We start from the raw sequence: 26,192 nt of genomic DNA on the forward strand, positions 1-26,192 counted from the left end.
ACTCGACTGAGGGACCTTACATATAATTGTATGTGTGGGGTGCAGAGATAAGGTAGTCATTCAAAAATCATTTTTAACCACTATTATTGCATAGAGGGAGTCCATGCAACTTATGTGATTTGTTAAGCAAATGTTTACTCCTGAACTTATTTAGGCTTGCCATAACAAAGAGGTTGAATACTTTTTGATTCAAGACATTTCAGCTTTTCATTTCTTATTAATTTGTAAAATGTTCTAAAAACAACATTCCACTTTGACATTATGGGGTATTATGTGTAGATGAGTGACACAAAATCTTAATTTAATCCATTTTAAATTCAAGTTGTAACACAACAAAATGTTGAAAAGGTCAAGGGGTATGAATACTTTCTGAAGGCACTGTATAGGAAAGGAATAACTTACCGAGTGGGCTGTTAGACCACCATTCTCTCTATGGGTCTTTAGTGATCTAGATCAAACTTGAGGCAATTCAAATATAATAATAATAATAATAATAATAATAATAATAAGCCATTTAGCAGACGCTTTTATCCAAAGCGACTTACAGTCATGTGCGCATACATTTTTACGTATGGGTGGTCCCGGGGATCGAACCCACTACCTTGGTGTTACAAGCGCCATGCTCTACCAATTGAGCTACAGAGGACCATAAATTGTAGTCTCATATCCATTGCAATTTTAAGAGAACCAACAGTAAATGTGTCATAGATCATGCATTTAAGAACATCAAATGCAAATAAAAAAACATAACAGATTGTCCAAAATATTTATTTTGATACTGATCAAAACAGAAGAAAAAAATCATAATCAATAAATGACTGTCCATGTACTGTAAGAGGGCATGCAGAACAATTTCACATTATTTATAAAAAGGATAAAAGGCACCCTCTATCTACTGTACACTCAGATAGTGTGTCTGTCCTACAAAGCCTATATTCTTCAGTACCACACAAGTACTATCATATTATAGCTATTAGCAGCCAATAGTCACCAAGTACTTATTTTACAGTCACAAAAACCATTGATACGGTAGGTAGGTAGGTTGGTAGGTAGCTGAGCATTAAAATGGTAGACTATAGGAAATTGCATACATTATCTGTGACCTACAACGTATGCAGCCACACTGTTGTGATGAAAACCCTGGTATTACAAAATACTGCACTTTTGTATTATAAACAAGCATTAATTAATTAAAAGTGATAATGCACTTGTAGTTACATTCATGTCATCGGTTGGTAGTGAAACAACTTGAATTGATCGATCAAAAACAGTCATTTTACTAGAGAACTTTGTCCTCGTTGGTAAAAACCTGTCTGGTATGTAACTGTATTTCTAATGCACAAATAACCTGAAATAGCATGTCTTGAGGAGTGCTGCTATATTGAGGGGTGAGACCATAGAATTACATATAGAACAGAATAATAGGCTATCTATGAGTGAGACTATTATTCTTGAAGGAAGGAGAATTCTACTAGAATAGCCATGTAATAAAACATCATCTGCATAGATTCTGTGTTTTGCTTTGTACACTAAAATACTGTATGTTTATGGCACCATTGCTTTCCTTTTATAATATGCATTTGAAAAGAAAAATGCTTAGAATAAATGTTGATTGAGCTTGCCTGTTGCAATACAACCAACAGAAAAGTCGCAGAAGTACAAACCTGGCAATCCAGGCAGGCTAAAGCAAATGCTCAAAGTATGTAAAACATTTCTAATAGTATGTGCACCCAGGCCTGGTATGTAGTACATGGAAGGAGAGAGCAGCAATGGTGAAAATACATAAACGCGGAACTGTTACACCAATAACCCCTCCTCTGTAATCCAATGCCAGCGACTTAAAAATAAACGGGGTTACGAACTGGTTCAAAGCAATGGCATGTCCTACCCTGTAACTTCATAATAATTGGGAGGGGAAATAGTACTGTAATAATAATAAAAAACTGTTTGACTGACATCATGAGGAATCATTCAAAATGCACACCACCACAGTACTTTCAGAAAGTAACAGATAATTATTGAAAACTAAGCAATGTGTAAACTACACAATATCGGGTTTGCAGGTCTTGAAGTTTGAATTCACTACATAGGCCTCAGACTATAAAATGGTGTACCAATTATTAATAGATTATACTGTTTGAGGGTTATCAAACAATCACTAACCCTGCATATTTCAACACTGTTTGAACCCAAAGACATATGTCCAAAACACAAGAGTATAAATACTGTATCAATAAAAATATATTTTTCTTAGAAATATATTTACTTATTGAAGGCACACTCTCTCAAACGTAAAAATTACAATAAATATAGCACGCTAGCAGTTAATAGCTTTTACAGCAGGTAGATTTGTGAGGCATGTCCTCTTGGCTGACCTGAACTGGTTACACATCCATCATAGTTGCTGGAACCATGCTGGAAAGGACCATTTCGAATGAAATTATCTATCCCACCCAGTAAGGTATGGTTGGCTCTATAGTGTGAATCAGGTAAGAGAAATAGTGATGGATTGATCAGTCAATGTACTGTGAGAGCCAGCGGAAACCGTCTCCGTATCCCTGCCTCTTCAGAACACTGCACATGAAGATCTCCATGGGCCTCAGGTTCAGCTCCTTCAGTGACACATTACCCTGGGGAGAGACACAGGCAGAAGAGACAAGTAAAGATTACCCTCTATTCCAACCTTTTCCTTTGCACTGGAGTCAATGTGAGACTACAGAGTTACCATAATAAACTACCATAATGAAGAGGATCCTAACTGTACTCCAAATCAGTCATTTGTCATTCACATCTAGTCATTGTCAATACTAGACCCAACTGCCTAGCTCTGTAGTAGTGTTCTCACGATACCAGTATTGCAATACTATGATACCAGATTCCCCTGGCAACAAGGAAAACACAAAGCAGACTTAACTCTATGGTCCTTCAAAAACCTATTTAAAAAACATATGTAAAATAGTGTTGATTGTGTGCTTGCAAAATAAACAAAATGTGACAACATAATTCTGTTTTTTTCCAACATTAGGACTTTTGTTTCTTTTTCTTCCTTACTTCCTAGTATGATGGTACTATCTGATGTCAGTTGCTCTGGAGGCTGCTGCTCTAGAGGGTAAATTATGTGATGTGCTTTCAACAGTAAGCCCCTCTCCTCCTCACCTTTCCGGTAGTGTGTCCAATGAGTCCGAAGATCCCTCTGAGTGCGTCTTCACTGATTGCTTCTGGACGGTCAATCTTATTCCCGAGGATAAGTACAGGCACGTTGGAGATGGTCTCGTCTGTTAACAGCGCCTGGAGAGAATGTAGAGGACCAGTAAAACCTCTAAAAGTCTAAGTCTTTGGGGGGGTGGGGGGGTTCTACAAAGGTAACATATGGCATTGTTTTAAGATGGTCATACCATGGATCATTTAGCTATTTGAGTTGGAATTTTAGGACCTCTTCAGGTATAAAAAAAAGATTTGATAAAATATTTAATTTGGCCATTACTACTATTGCCCTTAGAAACACACCGAATAACACATTCATAAATGGCAAAAAAGACAGTCAAAAAATAAATAACAAGGATAATAAGCTGTCTGTCCTATATCTAGGAGATATAAGAAAGATCAGGAATATTTGTTGTTTTGGACACATATTTAACCCCTTATTTTTGTTGCCACAAAACTAACTCCATTAATTTGTATCGTTACCTTCAGACTAGTTCCGTGACACTTGTGGGGGTCGTGAGAGTCTCATCTTTCCATAGAGTGGTCGTATTAGTAAGTAGGCCAAACCTTTCGGACGCTACAGACGTTTTCGTGAGAAGACCGATTTTCGGGATGTCTTCTGGTCTGGCAAATAGCTCTGTAGCGCTGCCACATTCCACCGCAGATGCGGAAGGGCAACATACTGTAGGCGGATGCGGTGGATTGAGACGCAGCCCATGCAAAAAAACAGATATCTCAAGCTTAAAGATGCACTATGCAGAAATCGCTCCGACATTTCCTGGTTGCTAAAATTGTAATAGTTCGCCTAATTTCAGTTTGTGACAAAACAAACAAGTATAGTGTAGAGAATCATTGTACCATTTAAACCGCTGTGAAATATATTTTCCATAACCAAAGATATTTTATTTTCAGCTGTTTGACGCTGGTGTACAAAACTGAAAGTAAAAGACGCAAAAGCGAAACTTAAAAAACGGGAAGCATAGAAATAGCGCACAAAGAACAGGTCTACCGCTTCTTAGACTTGCTTTCAATGAGTGACAGGTCTATAACTCACTTTTCTATGTGTCATTTTTTGGGGTCGCCCAAAAAGTTACATATTGCAGCTTTAAACTGACGGATTTTGATGGGGATTTTTGTATTATGTTCATTAGATTGATGCACAGGTGCGTCAATAGACTCTTAAGGATTAATGCCCTGCTCATCAGTGAAAAGCAATGGTGTATTGATTAGCATTTAGCCATACAATAACTACTGGGTGTAAGATACTGTATGCTGCTTATTTACTACTACTATTTATTTTCTTTGTATAATTGTGTTGGGGGGACTTACATCCAGTTCAATTTTGGCTTCTTGTAGTCTCTCATGGTCTGCACAATCCACCAGGTAGACTATACCGTTTATAGCTGGGAGGTAGTTCTTCCAGATTCTTCTGGCTGTGAGTGAAAATCAAAGCAGTTTAATTGTTCACAAGTGACTTGTCACTGCCACTTAAGCCTTAGTATCACCTGAAGGTTTCAAGACTTAACCATAAAAGAAAGTACCATGTGTACAAGTTTGAGTTCTAATGTGTACCTTGTGTGTGACCACCAAGATCAAACGTTGTGAATGTCATCCCAGCAATGGTCAACTCTTCTGATGCTGTGGGACAGAGGCAGACAAATAGACTACTTTAGGAACACCAGACAAGGGTCATTCAATGAGAACACTTAAAAGACAATGATGGACAGCCATAGGTAAGTAAGCAAGGTGTCTGAACTTCCTTCGCCTTACTGGGATGTAGTGTTGGCACATGCTGTCCCAGTCGGTCATCTCTGAGCATGTGCAGTAGTGTTGTTTTCCCAGCATTGTCCAAACCAAGGAACACCAGCTTCCCAGACTTCTTATACAAACCTGGAGGGAGATACAAGCGAAGAGACAGTGTATTTATCATCAAATGTAATGTAGGAAAATATGATGATGAAAATATGACATGGGATTGAATACCTGATTTGACCTTATTATGATTAGGTTAGGCATGTGCCTGAGAAAGAAAACAGTTATTGGTAGAGCACGAGTGACAGTTAGTAATTAGTCTTTCTTCAGTAGTTAGTTTTAATGATTGAATGGTTTAAATGTTATTATAAACTGGGTGGTTTGAGCCCTGAATGCTGATTGGCTGACAGCTGTGGTATATCAGACCATATACCATGGGTATGACAAAACATTTATTTTTACTGCTCTAATTACATTGGTAACCAGTTTATAATAGCAATAAGGCACCTCGGAGCTTTGTGATATATACCACGGCGAAGGGTTGTATCCAAGCACTCCGCGTTGCGACATGCGTAAGAACAGCCTTAGCCATGGTCTATTGGCCATATACCACACCCCCTCGGGCCTTATTGCTTAAATGCACTGTACCTAGTAACTGCAGCACACCACTGAGGCTTCTGTAGATCCAGTTAAATATAAAGGACATGTCTGTTATCTTCACCTGAAACAGAACGGTTAAATAACAAACACACACAGTCACTTACAGTGTAAACGAACATTCTGATGGTACTCAACTCTTAACTATACTCAGCTTCATTCATTAGAGGACAGACAAGGGCCAACTACAACTCTGCCACGCAAGATAAAGTTATTAGACACATTGCCTCTACACAATGCTTCTGGCTCTACCCATTTCTATACCCATATACTTCACATGTTATTTGTGCAAGAGCAAGTAAAGTGCTGGCCCCATGTTTCATGAGCTGAAATAAAAGATCCCAGACATTTTCCATATGCACAAAAAGCTTATTTCTCTCAAATGTTGTGCACAAATTTGTTTACATCCCTGTTAGTGAGCATTTCTCCTTTGCCAAGATAATCCATCCACCTGACAGGTGTGGCATATCAAGAAGCTGATTAAACACCATGATCCTTACACAGGTACACCTTGTGCTGGGGACAATAAAAGGACACTTTAAAATGTGCAGTTGTCACACAACACAATGCCACAGATGTCTCAAGTTTTGAGGGAGCATGCAATTGGCATGCTGACTGCCAGAGCTGTTGCCAGATAATTCAATGTTAATTTCTCTACCATAAGCCGCCTCCAACATCGTTTTAGAGAATTTGGCAGTACGTCCAAATCGGCCTCACAACCTCAGACCACATTTAACCACACCAGCCCAGGACTTCCACATCTGGCTTCTTCACCTGCGGGATCGTCTGAGACCAGCCACCCAGACAGCTGATGAATCTGTGGGTTTGCACAACTGAAGAATTTCAGAAACCGTCTCAGGGATGCTCATCTGCGTGCTTGTCTTCCTCACCAGGGTCTTGACCTGACTGCAGTTCGGCATCATAACAGACTTCAGTGGGCAAATGCTAACCTTCAATGGCCACTGGCACGCTGGAGAAGTGTGCTCTTCACGGATTCATCCCGGGTTTCAACTGTACCGGGCAGATGGCAGACAGAGTGTATGGCTTCGTGTGGGCGAGTGGTTTGCTGATGTTAACGTTGTGAACAGAGTGCCCCATGGTGGCGGTGGGGTTATGCTATGGGCAGGCATAAACTACAGACAACGAACACAATTGCATTTTATCGATGGCAATTTGAATGCACAGAGATCCTGGAGGCCCATTGTTGTGCCATTCATCCGCCGCCATCACATGTTTCAGCATGATAATGCACGGCCCCATGTCTCAAGGATCTCTACACAATTCCTGGAAGCTTTAAATGTCCCAGTTCTTCCATGACCTGCATACTCACCAGACATGTCACCCATTGAGCATGTTTCGGATGCTCTGGATCGCCGTGTACGACAGCGTGTTCCAGTTCCCGCCAATATCCAGCAACTTCGCACAGCCATTGAAGAGGTGTGGGACAACATTCCACAGCCCACAATCAACAGCCTGATCAACTCTATGCGAAGGAGATGTGTTGCACTGCATGAGGCAAATGGTGGTCACACCAGATACTGACTGGTTTTCTGATCCACGGCAAAACTCTTTTTTTAAGGTGTCTGGGACCAACAGATGCGTATCTGTATTCCCAGTCATGTGAAATCCATAGATTAGGGCCTAATGAATTTATTTCAATTGACTGATTTCCTGAACTGTAACTCTGTAAAATCTTTGAAATTGTTGCATGTTGCGTTTATATTTTTGTTCAGTGTAATAACAAAACCTCTAACAAATTGTTAGAGGTGATACAATTTGTTTGTCAATGAAACATGAAATAAAAATACAGAAATAGCCAATTGAAATATATAGCCACATAATAAAATTATATTTTGTAGCTAAATCACACAGCGCAATAGACCTAGTCACACTTATATAACATCCAATAGAGCCCCACAGTGGAGGTGTCATAATACCCATAAAACCTAGCGGTCAAACAAGGACATGGTTCCAATCGTTTTTCCACCACTCATTTATCCCATAGGGAATTTTAGAAACACTTAAAATAAGGCCTGTGTTTCGTGTAGGTTTACCCTAGCGTGACGTTTTTGAAAACCATGTAAATCTCTCTCGAACAAGGTGACTTTTGTCAATATATTCGGCTCTATTTACTCAGATTCTAAAATGCTAACTAGCATCAAAGTAGACATCATGCAAGACTACAAATCCCTGCAAGCTCCTACATATCATCTCTAGCTGACACGTCATCTCTAGCTGACACCTTTGTCAATTTAAAACTTGCACAAGACAGTTCACAGAATTGTCCATTTAAAAGCAGTGTAGCCAATTTATTAATTACTACATTTAGCCAAAAATTAGATAGTTAATCCTGAGATTCTTACCTTTGCCTCGATTTGGCAGGCTCATCCAGATCTTCATGGCATTTGTAGTTCTTTATGATAGCCACATTAGCATTTCATTTTTGGGGGGCAAATACAGGTGAACATATTGTTAAGTCACCCTGTCCTAGAGAGATTTGCACAGTTATCAAAACGTTATGCCAGGGTAAGCCTACACGAAACATAGCCCTTATTTTACGTGTTTCTAAAATCCCCTATGGGAAAAATGAATGGTGGAAAAATGATTGGAACCATTTCCCCGTTTGACCGCTAGGTTTCATGGGTATTACAATCAATGTTCCATCTAATTTTTGGGGCACTGAGCAGATTTCAGGTGTGCTGAGCGCAAACTTGAACATTGTGAAAATTCTGTGCAACTTCCAGCGTGCGTTTACTGTGAACACTGAGGCTGTACCCGCTTTAAGTTAGTTTTAAGTGGCCATGTAGGCTACTGTGGCTATTTGATCATAATGTAGGCCTACCAGAGTGGCCTAACATCAAAAACAATGGCGAAAATGCATCCCATAACATTTTAACATGGAAATAGCTGTTCTATCATTCAGCCTAAAGTAGCAGCCAATGTGTGGTGTTCAATTGAGGCCTACATACCATCTTTTGAAGAAAAAAAAAAAACATTCAGGGCTTGATTAACCTGTTTATCAACTTGTCCTTCAGACAAGGAGGTGACTGAAAATGTTGTGTTGTTTGATGCAAGAAATCACTTTACAAAATAAAATGCATTATTATTCCCATACCATTATTACAGAGAATCAGACAAATTATGTTACCCTCTGCCTATTGGCTATTTACTTAGCTTATTCAAGCCTGTCTGAAAATACAACACTGCCCCTTTAAGAAAAGAAAATAAGCTCTTTACCTGACTAGCTTTTCAAAGAGGTCTAGAAATGTATACGTTTTGTGCTCTTGTAGGAAGCAATCAAGGCCCTACTGCTGACTACAAATGTAACTGGGCTAATATATCACTAACTAGCAAAGGATATGAACAAAATGTGCAGACGTGGCTACATGCAGCTCTCGCTTTGATCTCAAAACAAGCGCATCTGCTCACGACCGCTTATGCTGTAATCACAGTCTGTGTAGAGTACGGGCTGGCTGAGTAGTGCGATTCAATAGAATCCTACTCCGATGTGTTCTGCCTACAACAACATCTCTTGCATAGTTCGTTTTGTTTCGGTATGTTGCATTGAAAGTGGCTAATATTGCGTTGATTCTATCACAATTGCCACGGTAAAGGGAAACGTTGATAGTGTTAACAGTGAAAACTCGAGAACAGTGGTCACCAACCTTTTCTAAGTCAAGATCACTGAGTCAAAATGCAAGCCTTAACATTACTTAAAAAACGTAAGCCGATGCAACATTAACCAATTAAAAAATTTTTAAACAGTACTGTAGCAATTAGGTTTGTGCTGTAAGCTATAGGCCCAATACATTAGCACCGCAGATTGGCTTTGCTTTAATTGCCCTGCCAATGCATCGTTGTTCTCGCCATCTTTTAAATTATACTTCAACATTTGAGGTAGGCTATATGATCACACCGGTAATAGATCCGTTGTTGTATTACTGAGTGAGTGTAACAGGTAGGAAATACCTGTTTTTGTAGGGTTTTTCTCAGATCAGCCTTGGGAGGTTGAGCAACAAACAGAGCTGTGTCTCTGTGGTCCAACACATTTAACCTCACCACAGTACTTAGTAGTAGTGGCACCTCTCCTAATAGTATAGGGTGAAAAGTTACAAATAACTCACTGTATGCAGCCCCTCTGATGATGTGGTTAATAATAATAATAATAATAATATGCCATTTAGCAGACGCTTTTATCCAAAGCGACTTACAGTCATGCGTGCATACATTTTTTTTGTGTATATGTGGTCCCGGGGATCGAACCCACTACCTTGGCGTTACAAGCGCCGTGCTCTACCAGCTGAGCTACAGCATGGAGTATCCACCTGCAATACATCCCAATACCTAAAACAGGTTAGGCCCCCTACCCCCAGGCAGTAGTAATGAAGACAGTTCTGTTTTAAAATAATGAAAATATATTGTCAGTTTTCGGCAACACAACAGGCACAATGTCACAGTTCACAGAATAACCTACTGTAACCTACCTCACGTGCACGTGTAGCCTAGCTTGAAGACAACCAATAAAAACATAGCAATACAGTCTAGCAGTCTTACAGCATTTATATCAGATATCCCAATAACAAACAAACAAAAATAAAGAATGACACCCATTACTGTGTATTATGGGCTGGCAGGGACTAAAATAATAGAAGTAGCCTGCAACGTTGTCACGGTAATAATATTCTAATTTGAATGGCTAATTATGCCTAAATGTTCACTATTAACAGTGTCCCTTCTTATCCTTGCACTACTATGTAATGTCAAACAACTGAAAAGTCCACAACATTAGATGTCCTCTTCTTTCAGGTCATAAACAGAAAGTTCAATTACTTCCACGGGAATCTTTTATAACTAAATAACTTAAACTCACGGCTCTCCTCTGGTGTCGGTAACAATTATTTGATGTCCATCACTCCCGTGGGTAGCTAGCATCACTCTGGCGAAAATGACAGTCATTCGGTGGTATGGAACAATCCTCTTCCAGAACTTGCACGTCCTCTTTCTACAACGATAGTCCGACGTGTATCTCTCTGTGTATCGCTCTCTCGCTCTCTGACCGTGACGCTTGGAAAGTCACTGAACAGAACAGCAAAAGCAATTTCCCTAGACTCCGCCACATATGCATACATTTCAATAATTTGCTTTTTATTTTTCTGGGCTGATGGTGCCTGCATCTCAGATGGTCAGTCTCAGCGGAGGGGGAGAGAGTGGGAGACTGAGGGTCTCTCAACATCCCTCCACTGACACTGACCAAAAAGGGACACCATCTTCCAGCTAATGGCGAAACTGAAGTTGTACCGCATTATTTCTGCCTCATGCACAAATTCATGTTGTTACTCCTATGAACAGAGAAAGTGAAATATAATAAAAATAAAAAATAAAGACCCAAGCCGCAAATAATAACAACGCAAGCCTATAGATACACTTTTCTACTCACTCATTGCTGCTGCAGTGCTTGTTGTAGCGCTGAGTGGAAATAGGAAGAACACGCATTTTATGGCTTATAAAAGTGTTGACAGTGCTGAGTAAGAACTTAAACATGAACTCACTAATAAAAACAGCATCTCTTTGCTGTATTCGTTGACAGTCTCTGCATTGTGCATGGTGATCTTAGGCTTGTGTGCGGCTGCTCGGCCATGGAAACCCATTTCATGAAGTTCCTGACAAACAGGTCTTGTGTCCAGAGGCAGTTTGGAACTCGGTAGTGAGTGTTGCAACCGAGGACTGACGGTTTTTACGCGCTACGTACTTCAGCACTCGGTGGTCCCGTTCTGTGAGCTTGTGTGGCTTACCACTTTGTGGCTGAGCCGTTGTTGCTCCTATACGTTTCCACCTCACAATAACAGCACTTACAGTTGACCCGGGCAGCTCTAGCAGAGCAGAACATTTGATGAACTTTTGTTGGAAAGGTGGCATCCTATGACGGTGCCACGTTGAAAGTCCCTGAGCTCTTCAGTGAGGCCATTCTACTGCCAATGTTTGTTTATGGAGATTGGATGGCTGTGTGCTCGATTTATACACCTGTCAGCAACGGGTGTGGCTGAAATAGCCTAATCCACTAATTTGAAGGGGTGTCCACATACTTTTGAATATATAATGCAGGTAGGCAACTGTATCCCATTCACACTAACAGGGAGCTGGCTAACTGATCATAGCAGTCAGACTGTCCATAAAAAGTCTAGGAAGAACAAATTGTGGCAACAATGACATTTGATACCTCCGGGGCAGCCATGACTGACACACACACACACCCCCATCTGTCACTTTCTTGACAGTGTCTACTAACTTGCTGTGAACATCATGACAGTGACATTAAGGAATGCAAAAACTAATTCTAGAGTTTACCTATAGCTGCCCGGCTATGATAAAACTCAAGGTTTTTGAGTAAGATTGGTAATTGACTATAGATATACACTAGACATTGCAGCTGTGAAATTGTTACAATGGAACTGGCAAGAGTTACATCGTATCATAGCTATAGGCCTACTGTTGTTGACACCATATAGAAATCCTGTCTGGAAGCAGGTGACTAAACTTGCAACATCAGCGTTGCTGGAATAAACATCACTGTAAACAACAGACAAGCCGAGGCAGAATAGGTCGCAAAACAACCCTCTCCAATTGATCAAACTCAAAACATAGGGGCATGATTTTCTGATAAACAAGTGTATAAGGTTGATTTTCATGGAACTGATGATAAACATTTGATCATTTACCTTATGTCCGTGACTCTTAACACTCCGTCCGGTTACTTTTGGTCCAGGCTTTTTTCCCGTGGATGACCGGTCCAAAAATATCTTGACAGTTTACCGGAACTGCGTAACAACTGCTATTGGGACAGGCGTCACGTCAAATTATGATCCCATATCTTTATGTCATTTTATTTTGAGACAATGAACTCAGAATCTCACATCAAAACAAAGTTTATATATTTTTAAAACCTAAAAATACACATACAATTTATTGTAGCACGCACAGCTATGCAGAGAATGACATAATTAGGAAGCGCGCTGTGGTATAGAACATTACCACTAGATGGCAGAAGAACACAACATACAAACGTGCGTTTTCCACAGTACAGTGTTCCGACTGTTCTAGCAAAGCGTAACCAAATCAGCCCTCATCTACATGTCAGCTGGGTAACAGAGTATAACTTTCTACAAAATAATGTCAGACCAAATAAAATATTGAAGGTTGTTATACATTTTTTTTTTTACATTATCCAACAAAACCATCATAGTATTGTTGTTTTACAGAAAAAGCTTTATTAAAACAATTAAGATGATCCCACACAGTACATGAGTTGCTAGCTATAGGAAGTACACTACCAGTACTATCTGTTCGACAGCACATCTCCAATGAGACCTTCGTTAAATAACTGTAACAATACATTTCCTAAGACATTATTTAACTATTTTTGTCCCATCGTCGCTTATCTTCTGAGTACGAAGAAGAGTCTATTCTTTCTCAGCCACAACTGTCCTTAAGTCTATTATCTTCAAGTACGCTTGCTAAACAGGTGAGACACTTCTGGTCCATTGAGTCATCATCTTAAAGTTACGCCTTCTCATAGTAGAACCATTTATCCACTGGAAATAGAAAAATCACATGATTAGATGTGTACAGAGTAAGTCAAGTGAATCCACCTGAATCCATTGGGTCAATTCCATTAGTAAATTGAAATTCCAATTTTCCCCACTGACGAAAAAATTTATTGGAATCTTAGCTTACTTCCTGAATAGCAATGGAATTGACGGTCATAAAATAAAATGTGTGTACAACCATGCAGTTCTTTCCTATCATTCCAGGTTGGTCATAAAATGACCATAAAGAGTGGGAGGTTTACAATATGTCAAATAAATATCTGAGTCAAGGCAGGATCCAATCCATAAATATATGATCATATCAAGGACCATTATGAACAGTGAGAGTTAAATTTTGTTGATCAATTTAGATCCGTTTTTATTATAAGTTCAAGCAAATAGGCAGAATGAACAGCATAAAAACAAATAACAATTGCATTGTCAGCGCACGTCCAACACATTCACACGATATTCAATACAACAAAGTATATTCATAGTACACGTTTCTCAATCTTGAGGTAAAAATTATTGAGAGACATACCTGAGCAGGGGATAGGATCTTCGGTTCCACAAGGGCTTGTCTAAAAAAAATATTATCCCAAAAAATACAAACATAAATAAATACACATAATTGGATGGTCCAATTGAGCAATTTATAAATGTGTAGGCTAAACATGTTTGACCACAATAGATGCATGTAGGAGGAGGTACGTATGTGTAGAACGTTACAATCCTTGCAATTGCTCATTTTGATTTGAAGTACTACCCCATCAACAGAAGCGAGTTTCATCCTTGAAATGCACTTTGAACTTCTCTATTTTACTTGAAATAGCTACTGACCCCAGCAGTTAAGAGCACAGCACATAAAGGAGACAGGTCTGACCCGACCCTGAAGTTCTAAAGGAGAGCTCTGACCCGACCCTGAAGTTCTAGAAACTAGCCATAGAGAAGCAGAAGGTACTGACCCCTTCTATGACAGCCTTGGCCTCGTCCGTGGAGCAGCAGAAGGGGCTGTCGCCGGCCGACACACACGTGTTTTTACTGCAGGATTGGAGAAAAACAGTCACATCAGTCATGTATTCATTAATAATGTATTTCAGATTCAAACAAGTTCTTGCTTGCTGCTGTAGTTCTTCAGAAGTAAGGTCTAATTTCACAAATTAAGTGGCGGGGCTTACATGTTAGAATTACGGATTGGGCCTTTAAAGACTGATCTAATTTACAGTAATGATATTGAAATGATGGGACTGTAACAAATGCCAGTTTTCTAGGTATTGTACTGTACGAGGATTGTAAATCGTGTATGCTCTCCTCACCAGTTGAGTCCTCCAGAGTTGGTCTTCTGAGAGATAAGTGCTTTCCAGAAGCCATGGGTGCTCTTGATTGTCTCAATTGCAAATTCCTGACAAGGAAACACACAGAGCTAAGGCTGTTGTAGGGCAAGGAAACATACAGTTTGGGGTGGTTTCCCGGACACAGATTAAGCCTACTCCTGGAAAATGCAAACTCAATGGAGAATCCCAAATGCGAGTGCTTTTTAGTCCAGGATAGTCTTAATCTGTGTCCGTGAAACCAGCCCTTTGTATTTCTGTATTTTAGCTGAACCAATCACTTTAAAACAAGTTTCTTACAAGTTACTATTGAACTTCAATGGACACTGTATATTGTGAAAAGGTTTCATGCATCCTCAGGGACACACTATGTTGCAACAGGATAATACAACCCTTTGGGTCTTGCAAAATAAATGTAAGTTCTTGTACAACACAAACTCTTGAATTTGCCTCTATTTGGCCAACGCAATCTAGCCTTGGTACCAGACTGTTTCTGCATTCAACAATGCAACATTTCTACACTGGCATATTAACATGGCTATTGCAGACAGACTGGCATCCAGGCTAAACGACTATCCATGTATCTAGATTGAAAAAGCGGTTTTAGATGAGGGTAGACGTGGTACAAGGTAAATAGATAAAATGAAAAGTATGTTGATGAGGGTGGATGTAGCTACTGTAACACAAGGCTGTGGCAACTTCAAGGCTACAATACCTTGTCAAACACTACAGAAAGAGGAGATGAGCCATTCTGGCTCGGGCCAAAGGTTTACAGAACACAAACTCCTGTGTATGGGGTACAAGATGGATACCTTGTCTTTGAAGTCTCCGTCGAAGGCAAAATGGTTCTCTGGTTTCCCGTCTGGTACCTTGTACCTCCTGAACCAGTCCACTGTGGCCTTCAAGTAACCTGGCTTCAGCCTCTGGATGTCACCGATGTCTGAGATACACAGGATAGGGCGACAGGTGAGTGAAAAGGAGGGGGGATGACCGTGGCAATAGGAATAGACTCACATGCACGCAGCCACACACACCCACATTTGGAAAAACATTGAATCATTGCATTTTTCACTTGCAGATGACTGTGGCAATAGGAATACACACGCACACACTTGGGAAAACAATTGTTCAATGACTGCATTCTTCACTTGAGCAATCATATTCCAGTACTACTATATGCAGTGACTGGGCTAATGGGCAGTATTAAGGAATGGCCTGTTATATTAGGGATATTTCTCTGTTTAGTCCACATCCAGCTCCTCCAATGCTTACTGTTCAGGTCCTTAGCTTCAGGGTCCTCCACGTTGATGGCTATGACCTTCCAGTCTGTCTCCCCCTCGTCGATCATGGCCAAAACCCCCAGTACCTTCACCTTGATCACCTCACCACGCGAACACACCTGGAGATGAGGCAGATGTATGATCAGTACAGCATACAAAAGTAAGATATTGATATGGGGATAGGTCAATTTCAATGATAGTCAAAAAGCAGATCACATGCCGGAGGAAAGTGCATTTCATCACACAACCATAAATGAAGCTCACAACACAAAATCAGTACAGGCAGCTGATGTAGTAACAAACCCAGCAAAATTGTTGGGCATACTTTTCGAAATTGGACACCTTGCTTAGGTGACAAAATGCTGCTTTGAATGACACCTTAGGCATGTAGGAATGGCAGAGATTGAATGGAAGAAACAATATCAAGACCTTAAAACGGCTCCAAAGTTTAATAGTAGTTAAAGGATAAAGAACAAGTGCTGTACCTTGGTACCGATTTCACAGACGTCAATGGGGTCGTTGTCACCACAGCAGTCAGTGTCTCCATCTTTGTGCTCGGGGTCCTCCCAAGTCTATCGAGAAAGAGAAATATCACAGTCAAAAGAGATCGTGATATTTAGTTCATATGACAACAGAGAACTAGGCAATCATGGCCAAGTAAATTCTAGGTGATCAATGAATTGAGTTGGACATATAGCGTCGGTCTGCTTCTACAAACTTGTTAGTCTGCATTGTAACATGTTTGAATGCAGAAACAGTGACACACTACAAGGCTTATGTTGGAATGCCAAAAGTCTTGTAAATGTTGAACTCTTGTAAATGTACAGTCACAGGCCTGTATTTCAGACCACGTGCAGCTTGGTGACAGGTTAGTGACTGTCTGACCTGAGGTATTGCTCCATAGTTCCAGATGTAGCCTTTGTGGGGGAAAACATTGGCGACGTAACGCAGGTTCCCCTTCTTCACATCCTGCTTGATCGGGTTCAGGGGGTCTTTGGTCGCAATCTGAAAGTAGAAAAGCCAAACATTATTGAATTATCTTGTGTCTTATTTTGCTTGACTAGCCAGGATTTCAAAAAAAGCATGCTCAATGGAGAATCGCTATTGAAATAGCTTTTTAGTTACCGGACTTATCTGTGTCCGGGAAACAGGCCCCAGGTAGTTATCGTAAAAGCCAGACTTATCTGGCTAAATAATGGTTGAATTGTTCTGATAAGTGACAAATGGATACAGGTTTTTAAAATGCATGTACTGTGTGTATATGTATTGTTTTTAACTGGCTAATAAAATCAATCAAGGTGAACCTACCTCCATCTTTGCGTTTGTCCATCTTGGTACTTCAACAACCATGTGGAAAATGTTCTGAAAGAGAAGAAAGCAATGAGTCATACTTCACTAGTAGTAAACAAATGTGTGCTTGTTCGCTGTTGGCTGAGCTCCCCACTTGTGCCATCAAACCGCTGCAACTTATCCAGAACCCTGCAGCCTGCTTGTTGTTCAATCCTCCCAAGTTCTCCCATGTCACCCCGCTCCTCCGCACACTCCAATGGCTTCCAATCGAAGCTTGCACCCAATACAAGACCATGTTACTTGCCTACGGAGCAGTAAGAGGAACTGCCCCTCCCTCCCTTCAGGCTATGCTCAAACACTACACCCCAACCTGAGCACTCCGTTCTGCCACCTCTGGTCTCTTGGCCCTCCCACCTCTATGGAAGGGCAGCTCCCGCTTAGCCCAGGCCAAGCTCTTCTCTGTCCTGGCACCCCAATGGTGGAACCAGCTTCCCCCTGAAGCTACGACAGCAGAGTCCCTGCCCATGTTCCGAAAACATCTGAAACCCTAACTCTTCGAAGAGCATCTTAAATAATCCTCAGCCCCCCCAACAAGAAAAACATTTTCTGAACTAACACTCACACTTGACTTTTTTCCCCCTTACTAGCTCTGACTTTGCTGATAGCTACTTTATTGGAGGGGAAAAAATGAACTTACTATGACTATGATATGTGGTTGTCCCACCTAGCTAACTGTTAGTTGCTCTGGATAAGAGCATCTGCTAAATGACTCAAATGTAAATGTAAAATGTGTACACAAACTGAGCATAACAACCATGGACATTTTTACTTTCCAAAGTTCCTAGATTTTCTGTTGTTGTTATAGTTACTTTTTAGTCATCAAGCAGAAGCTCTTATCCAGAGCGACTTACAGTAGTGAGTGCATACATTTTCGTACTTGTGTCCCTGTTTGTCACATATCATAATATCAATATACCCAGGAATAATTTATTTATGCCTATGGATATGTTGGAGGAAAGGAAAGGCTGATATATTACTCCAGAGAGATAAGACAATAGGTCATCCAGAGTTACTGCCCAATGATAAAATAATTCAGTGTTGAAGTGGTAAAGACCATTGCTTTTACAAACAGACTATGACCTTGCTAGCGCTACTCCTACTCTCCCACACGCATAGGGAGCAAAAATGAATACATTACAAACAATTCCGACCAATAATGTTATGGAGATACAACAACTCAATTACATCTTTAAAGGGGCAATACGCAGAAATCACTCTACCATTTCCTGGTTGCTAAAATTCTAATAAACTGAAATTAGGCGGCCTATGTGACAAGACAAGCGATAGTGTAGAGAATCATTGTACCATCTAAACTGCTGTGAAATATATTTTCATTGTATATTCAGCTGGTTGAAGCTGGTGGAGAAGGGGGTAGCTGCATCCCAATATGGCGACCGGAGTATGGGCGAATGGGTGTGTCGAAAGGAAAATAGGGGTTTTGATTTAGTTGTTTTTTTTGTGGTGCACCTCTTCAGGATTTTTGGAGTTGGTTCCGACTCCGACTCCTGTGATTAGAGTCGAAAGGAGTCGACTCCTGCTCGACTCCGACTCCTGTAGGTAGAGTCGTAGGAGTAGACTCTTGCTCGAATCCCAAAACACGCTGAAACGGATGCGCACACACAAACACCATCTCATTATTGCGGTCCTACTAGGAAGACTACATTTGCGTTCCAGAGGACTGACATGAGCATGATGCTGTCCATTTGCCTATAAAAAGGCCTATTTTGTTTGAATATAGAAATACTATTTCAGCGATATCCCATGGGATGATGTGGCGCACTCTACGCTGAAAACTTATTCTTTGCCATGTTATAGCCCTATTCGGACGGGTATTACTAGAGACGTTGGTTTTGTAATTATTATCCAAGCATATGCGTTATTCCAGAGGACGATTCACACAGGATCCGTTTTTCCAAACTGCCCCCTGTAATTCATTTTTTTCTTCAAATTGAATTCTCTTATGACGGAAGCCTGGAAGTTTTTATTGTAGTTGTGAAGATATTTCAACGTCATGTCTGGATGATAATAGGCTACACTGACAACTCGTGCTTGGCTACTTGGTATAGGTCTCCCCATAATATTGAAATTGATGAAGTGTGATCATATTCATTATTTTAGCGATCCATCCATGGTAGACGTCCTTCCTAATAACAATGCCCCCCCCACATCCTGCTGATTTGAGCTGCTGAACCGTATTTGCACTTGACTGTTTATGGATGACAAAGTGAACTTGCCATTTCCAAAAAGTTCAGCGGGGATGCTGCTTTGCAATCTATTGCCTAGGACAGGGCTCTCTAACCCTGTTTGTGGAGAGCTACCATCCTGTAGGTTCACACTCCAACCCTAATCTAGCGCATCTGATTCAATAATTAGATGGTTGATAAGCTGAATCAGGTTAGTTACAACTGGGGTTGGAGCGAAAACCTACAGGAAGGTAGCTCTCCAGGAACAGGGTTGGAGAGCCCTGACCTAGGACATCAACAGCCAGCCAGGGTTTCATTAAATAAGCTATAGGCAATACTGTTATTGCACATTTAGTCCTCATTAAACTGATGCATTTGGCGATGTTTAACTTCAATTCACTGGCACTATGAAGAATGGCTTAGCCATACTCATTGATAGCCTAATATATACTTTTGGTGAATTTACGTGGCATTGCTAGATACAGATGACCAAGATACAGTATAGCCCAGTGGTTCCCAACCAGGGGTCCTAGGACCCCTGCCCTGGGGGTACTTGGCCTATCCACAGGGGGTACTTGAGAAGACTCATGAGACCATAGGCCTACTGGTAAAATGCACGAGGGGGTACTTAAGGGGTACTCCGGCAGAGCAAAATTCAGTTGGTGGTAAAGTAACCAAAAGGTTAGGAACCACTGGTATAGCCTATAGGCACGGTTCTGATTTACATTTTTAGTCATTTAGCAGACGCTCTTATCCAGAGCGACTTACAGTTAGTGAGTGCATACATCATTTTTATTTATTTTTCATACTGGCCCCCTGTGGGAATCGAACCCCACAACCCTGCCGTTGCAAACGCCATGCTCTACCAACTGAGCTACATCCCTGCCGGCCATTCCCTCCCCTACCCTGGACGACGCTGGGCCAATTGTGCGCCGCCCCATGGGTCTCCCAGTCGCGGCCGGCTATGACAGAGCCTGGATTCGAACCAGGATCTCTAGTGGCACAGCTAGCACTGCGATGCAGTGCCTTAGACCACTGCGCCACTGATCGTCTCCCTGCCTGCCCCTATCCTCACTCTCCCTCGCATGCTCCCCTTTCTTTTCACTATGAAAAACGTGTTTGATCTTCGGTCTGTTACGTGTAGAATTGCTCTGCATACTCTTTGATAGACCCTACTTTAGTGAACTTGCGCAAGACATTGCAATCCATGAAATTGCAAAATACAGCATTGCGATAGCCTATAGCCTACATATTTTGAATACCGATGCACGGTTCTGACGGTCTGCCTGGTGGCCGACATGCCTACCTATCTATGCCTGGCTGTGCCCCTCCCATCTCTAGCTCGGTCTTTCTTTGCTGTGAAAGATGCGAGAGTTTGTGTTCTCCAAATAGTTTCCTCCGTTGCAAAAAATACTGAATCTTAGGAGTCGAGGAATCAGTTATTTTGGAGTCGACTCCCCACCAGTAGATTTTTTCTTCCCAGGCAACTACTGTACATTGAACTACCGTACCACGAGAGTTTGGACTTCTGTTTTTAAGCCAGAGGATGAGTCTGAGTCGTATTTCACTGTTAGTTTCACACATAATTGTATATTTTCTGTTTTAATAATATAATAATAATAATAATATGCCATTTAGCAGACGCTTTTATCCAAAGCGACTTACAGTCATGCGTGCATACATTTTTGTGTATGGGTGGTCCCGGGGATCGAACCCACTACCTTGGCGTTACAAGCGCCGTGCTCTACCAGCTGAGCTACAGAGGACCACACTGTTATAAAACTGACGACTGTTTATTTGTTGTTAAAAGTATTGATGATGTGTGTACTGTTGTTTCATGCGTTGTATGCGTGTGCTTACTGTGACTGTCACCATGATATTGGCTACTAGGTACTTGTTAAGCGGGAGCTTAACGGCACTGTGCCCCGTGTTAGCTGATTTGCTTTCCATACACCTACTCCTTTAGACTCACCCACTTGTTTATACTCCGGTCGCCATATTGGGCTGCAGCTACCCATACTTGAGCCAGACATACTTTTGAGGAGATGGGAAACACCATTGGAATCGTATTAACCCCCATTGTGTACGTTGCCAATGCGTCGTCAAAGGACCACGCGGTGCATTCTGGGTGATTCTGGGAAAAAGCGCGCTCTCCTCCAAGGAGTGAATGTGAGTCAATTGGGCGCTAGCTCAAAACACAAGTTTAACATGAATTTCGTCAACAAGAAGTACAACATTACAAATGTTTTCCGAGATGTGAGATAATTAACTTGTTATCTGTAATATCGTATAGCGTTGGAATCGTGACATTACGCACTTTCGATGAAAATTGGCAGGTTTCTCAACGCGTGACGCTGCATAACAACGAACGCGATTAGTCAACAGTCTGATGGGCGGGGCGTTATACGTCTTTCATTCATTGCCCAATGGGATTCCTATCTCCTCCTTTCTTTAATATGTTTGCTTGAGCTCCTGTACCAAAACCGAAAGTAAAAATGAAACTTAATAATGAGAAGCATGGAAATAGAGCACATAAAACCATATTGTAATGAAACAGGCAGGGAGCAGGTCTCGAACCCTCAACCTTCTAGCCCGAAGTCCAGCGAGCCATCGACTGTGCCCAAAAAGCATGCTCGCGTGGCAAAGTCGATATCCGCGCTTATAAACCCAGGGTCGTTACAATATCTACCGCTTCTTAGACTTACTTTCAATGAGAATTACATATCTACAACTCACATTTCTATGTGCATTTGATCAGGTCACCCAAAAAGTTAAATATTGCAGCTTTAACCATGGATTCAAACGTTAGACTAAGTGGGTATCTTTCTATAAAGAAGCAGTTGAATAGATATCCCATCTCTATTCAGTGTGTGTGTGTTATGTAATGGAGCGTTGTAGCAGGATAAAGGTGACATACTTTACCTGGCTCTCATCAGCATACATAGGTATGTCATGGAATGGGGAGACATACTTTCCATCAGCATTTTCTACAGAGAACAGACAACATACATAATGAGAATGGGAGAACATGAGTGACCTTTAACTTTAGTGTGTGGGTAAATGTATGTAATCAACCACTTACACATGATATTCATGATGCAATTAACAATTTTTTTACATTTACATTTTAGTCATTTAAACAGACGCTCTTATCCAGAGCGACTTACAGTTAGTGAGTGCATACATTTTCTCTCTCCATACTGGTCCCCCGTGGGAAACGAACCCACATCCCTGGCATTGCAAACGCCATGCTCTACCAACTGAGCTAAAAGGGACAATGCTTGGCATGGTTTCTTTTTTGTTGTGCCCCACCAATACACAAATGGAAGACAACATGTCACCCGTTTGGGCAGCCACAAAGCACATTCCACTAAATAGTTTTACAGTATTGGATTATTTTTTTAAATCTTTGGTTAAAGGTCAAGCTTTGACGTCCGTTTGAGTACTCAAGTACTCATGCCGATCCCTAATGGATAGTGGATATTGTGCCATTTCGGACACAGTAGTTCCAACCGTTTGTAATGGTAATTAAGTGCGCAATCACAAAGGCTGCACTGTATGCAACAAATATGAAAGACTGCTACATCACATTTGAACAATGATACATTCAGGCTAGCACTGGTTACATGAGAAACTTGTTTGACAGGTCTTGAAGCCTAGTCTTGATCTTAGAAACTGAAACTGGGTGTAACCGACACGTACAGTAGCTAAAATATTATTTATCGAGGTTGCTGGTGTGGTATCCCAACAATACTTGCTAACTAATATCAGAAATACCACTATGACAGAATAAATATAACACAGCTGAATTGGATCCTGATACCGGTAAGTCTAATTCATGTCCAGAAACATTCAATTGCTAGCTACTGTATCTGTCTCCTCAACTCAAATGGGGAGCAAAGGTCAAAGCGCTGATACATGCATATACTAAACGATCCTTAGGTGCCAATACGTGTGAAATCTACACTTGAACTTGACATTAGGAGTATAAAACCAACGCGAAATGAATGAATAAAAGTGACACGTGGGAGGTGGGACCCGATCCCACTAGTAAGCCGGGAAATCCACAATGGACCGTATTATAGCTAGCTAGTAACTAAACTAGCTTAAGCTATATTTCCATTAAGTTAACCATACTTACTGAAAAACAAACGATAGCTCAATGTATTGGGGTTTCCCCTCTCTTCGACTGTGAAGCTCATGTTTAGTCTGTGTTGGGTTCTTGCCGAGGATGCAGTGATGACTAGTGCACTTGAGTGTTCAAAGAAGTCCACCCAGAACTGTACTGCACATGCGCATTTCTAGACAGAAAGCTTGGAAAGTGTGCAGCAACTGCGCATAATGAAAAATCGTAAACGCATGATGCCGAGTTCACGGGCTATCGGAAACTCGGAACCTCCGAGTTACAATAAACCTAGTTATTTGCTTTGAGGTTCCTATTGGTTGATTCTGTATCATCTAGCTGTGCCACTAGAGATCCTGGTTCGTATCCAGGCTCTTTCGTAGCCGGCCGCGACCGGGAGACCCATGTGGCGGCGCACAATTGACCCAGCATCGTCCAGGGTAAGGGAGGGAGGGAATGGCCGGCAGGGATGTAGCTCAGTTGGTAGAGCATGGCGCATGGGTTGTGGGTTCGATTACCACGGGGGTATGAAAAATAATAATGTATGCACTCACTAACTGTAAGTCGCTCTGGATAAGAGCGTCTGCTAAATGACTAAAATGTAAATGTAATGTAAATCTTTCTACAATGAGTTTCCAAGTCGGAAATGTCTGAGTTTCCTATTTCCGACTAGCACATCTGAGTTTCCTATTAACGCAGCATCACAGACACAATTATATGCTGTGTTCATAACCAAGTGGGAAGGTGGTATTTACCACATACAACTGTGAAAAATCCATTTAAATGCCCCTCCAACTGGTAATTACTAGTGGGAAATTCATCTATCATCCTTGATGCTGCATTCAAGACAACTCGGAAGTCGGAAACTCTGAGATTTCTGACTTGGAACCTCGTTGTAGAAAGATGAGGTCCGAGTTTCCCACTTGGAAACAAATAGGAAGTTATACGCAAAAGGAAGTTCTACGCAAAAAAACATATGCAAAATTTAACTCTGAGGTTCCGAGTTGCCACGCTCAAAACAACTGGGAACTTGGAAAAGTCTGACTTCAGTGCGTTCTCGACAACTGGGAAAATCGTCAGAAACTTGGGCATCTTTCTAGAACTCGAGTTCCAGGTTATCTTGAAAGCACCACAACTTCTCCCACATGTTGACCTCTGACATCACCTTCTAAGGAAATTAATCACATATTTTATTTTATTTGTCACATGCTTTGTAAATAACAGGTGTAGACTAACAGTGAAATGCTTAGTTATGGGCCCTTCCCAACAATACAGAGAGAAAAATATAGAATCAGTTTAAAGCACATTAATGCATCCAACTGATATTTACGACTTCACAACTGATAATTACCACCTTCCCACTTGGATATGAACGCAGCATTATGATCTGAAACGTATGTAGGCATATTGATAAACTCTTAGACATGAACTGCAGTATCAGTACATACCCACTAATAATGACATATTAAACTGATTATGGCATTCGTCATGTACATGACTAATGCCATACTCGGCCTTCTGCCATAATCAGATGACTAATGCCATACTGGCCTTCTGCCATAATTAGATTAATATCGAATTATTAGTGTGTATGTACTGAGACATTAAACTGATTTTGGCAGTAGGCATTTTATTCAATAGTAATGTAAACACCATGCTTTGTTTATCTTAATCGGGGTAAAATCAAAATTGAAGTAAGCATTACCTGCCTGGTTTTCTGATCAAGCTTTCGAATTTTAGGACATGCGTTCCAGCAGTGTATTTGATCTGCACATATGCTAGCATCAACTGAGCGAGCCTCCCTCTTTAGCGCGAGTGACGTGAGTTCAGAACAACTGAATGTAAGCGTCTTATAACGTTTGTATGCGAAAACTACTTCTATGTCCGAACTCGAAATAAAAAATATACTTCCCAAAAATAACATGGTCGCTGTGGTAGGACGTTTATTTTGATTGGCGATTTTCTGCATTTATCGGAGTGTCATCAGGTAGCCTGATTTCAAATGTGTCCATGCAAACAGGATTATTAGGGAAAGCATCTAAACGTTTTAATCGAACTATCATATTAATCTGACTATCCACCAGTGGAGCAACTTTGGTTTTAGAAGTGAGGGGGACATAATTATAATAAACACTCCAAACAGCCTACCCTACCGGGACAAAAACACAATTTCAGAATGTGGTGGGGGGGACATCCCAGCTAGCACAGTGGATCTGGGCCGATTCTGGCTGAGAGTAGGGGCACTTGGCTGAGAGTCAAACTCGGCAGACATCATGTGGCCCGAGTCTGGCCCGCCTTTGGCAGTATTACTTATGGCTAGGATGCAGGGATTGAGCTCGGGCTGATTCCGGTGTGAGTTATCTGGCCCAAATGTATTACTTGCCAATTGTGGCAACTCTCTGGCAGATGATTACACGGGCTGCTTTATATGATTAACATTTCATTTTTTAATTAATTTTTCCTAAAATGATAGCTCAAATAGAATTGATATGGAAGACAAACTAAATTTAGATTTCAGCTTTGAAAGTCATTTTGCGCAGCCGTATTCAGTATGGCTACTCGTTGAGTTTAAACATCCACGGTGGACCACTACCTGCGCTCGAGCAGATCTACTTCCTGTCTACCAGTGCACGAGTTAATGAGGCGCTTGCTATTCGAACTGTCATAAACTGTCACTAGAGCTCGACCATCAAGAAGGTAGGTAGACCCCTTTTGTTAAGATGGAAACA

At 41.1% G+C, this 26,192-nt stretch overlaps 2 protein-coding genes across 3 annotated transcripts; both read right to left on the reverse strand.

The window, feature by feature from the left end:
* Window positions 1-771: 771 nt before the first annotated feature.
* Window positions 772-12,381, reverse strand: LOC311134931 (small COPII coat GTPase SAR1A-like). 2 transcript variants are annotated; one of them, XM_084168696.1, is made up of 7 exons: window positions 12,330-12,381; window positions 5,605-5,677; window positions 4,975-5,094; window positions 4,777-4,842; window positions 4,534-4,637; window positions 3,157-3,288; window positions 772-2,630 (listed from the first exon to the last, which is right to left on the reverse strand). In XM_084168696.1, exons 2-7 carry the CDS (start codon window positions 5,660-5,662, stop codon window positions 2,514-2,516), a joined length of 597 nt encoding a protein of 198 aa, XP_084024822.1. In that variant the 5' UTR covers window positions 5,663-5,677; window positions 12,330-12,381; the 3' UTR covers window positions 772-2,513. The 2 variants fall into 2 exon arrangements, with proteins under 2 accessions (XP_084024822.1, XP_084024823.1); XM_084168697.1 differs by lacking the exon at window positions 12,330-12,381 and adding an exon at window positions 9,583-9,648.
* Window positions 12,382-12,469: 88 nt separating this feature from the next.
* LOC311134899 (inorganic pyrophosphatase-like) lies at window positions 12,470-23,649 on the reverse strand. The gene is made up of 11 exons (XM_084168666.1): window positions 23,482-23,649; window positions 22,263-22,327; window positions 17,116-17,169; window positions 16,693-16,812; window positions 16,293-16,379; window positions 15,800-15,926; window positions 15,340-15,467; window positions 14,513-14,598; window positions 14,162-14,237; window positions 13,738-13,777; window positions 12,470-13,202 (listed from the first exon to the last, which is right to left on the reverse strand). The coding sequence occupies exons 1-11, from the start codon at window positions 23,540-23,542 to the stop codon at window positions 13,171-13,173; spliced, it is 876 nt and encodes a 291-aa protein (XP_084024792.1). The 5' UTR covers window positions 23,543-23,649; the 3' UTR covers window positions 12,470-13,170.
* Between the last annotated feature and the right edge of the window lie 2,543 nt (window positions 23,650-26,192).

The sequence above is a fragment of the Coregonus lavaretus genome (assembly GCF_964263955.1).
Source record: "Coregonus lavaretus genome assembly, chromosome: 1".
Lineage (NCBI taxonomy): Eukaryota > Metazoa > Chordata > Actinopteri > Salmoniformes > Salmonidae > Coregonus > Coregonus lavaretus.

Excerpts from the sequence above, each read along its gene's own strand:
- LOC311134931 (XM_084168696.1), bottom strand. The coding sequence starts at position 5,662 with ATGTCCTTTATATTTAACTGGATCTACAGAAGCCTCAGTGGTGTGCTG. Across the intron at positions 3,289-4,533 it reads AAGCCAAAATTGAACTGGAT|GCGCTGTTAACAGACGAGAC; the intron begins GTAAGTCCCCCC and ends CATTCTCTCCAG. Across the intron at positions 2,631-3,156 it reads TTGGACACACTACCGGAAAG|GGTAATGTGTCACTGAAGGA; the intron begins GTGAGGAGGAGA and ends GTCTCTCCCCAG.
- LOC311134899 (XM_084168666.1), bottom strand. The coding sequence starts at position 23,542 with ATGAGCTTCACAGTCGAAGAGAGGGGAAACCCCAATACATTGAGCTAT. Across the intron at positions 14,599-15,339 it reads ACGGAGACTTCAAAGACAAG|GAATTTGCAATTGAGACAAT; the intron begins GTATCCATCTTG and ends TTTCCTTGTCAG. Across the intron at positions 13,203-13,737 it reads AGATCCTATCCCCTGCTCAG|TGGATAAATGGTTCTACTAT; the intron begins GTATGTCTCTCA and ends TTCTATTTCCAG.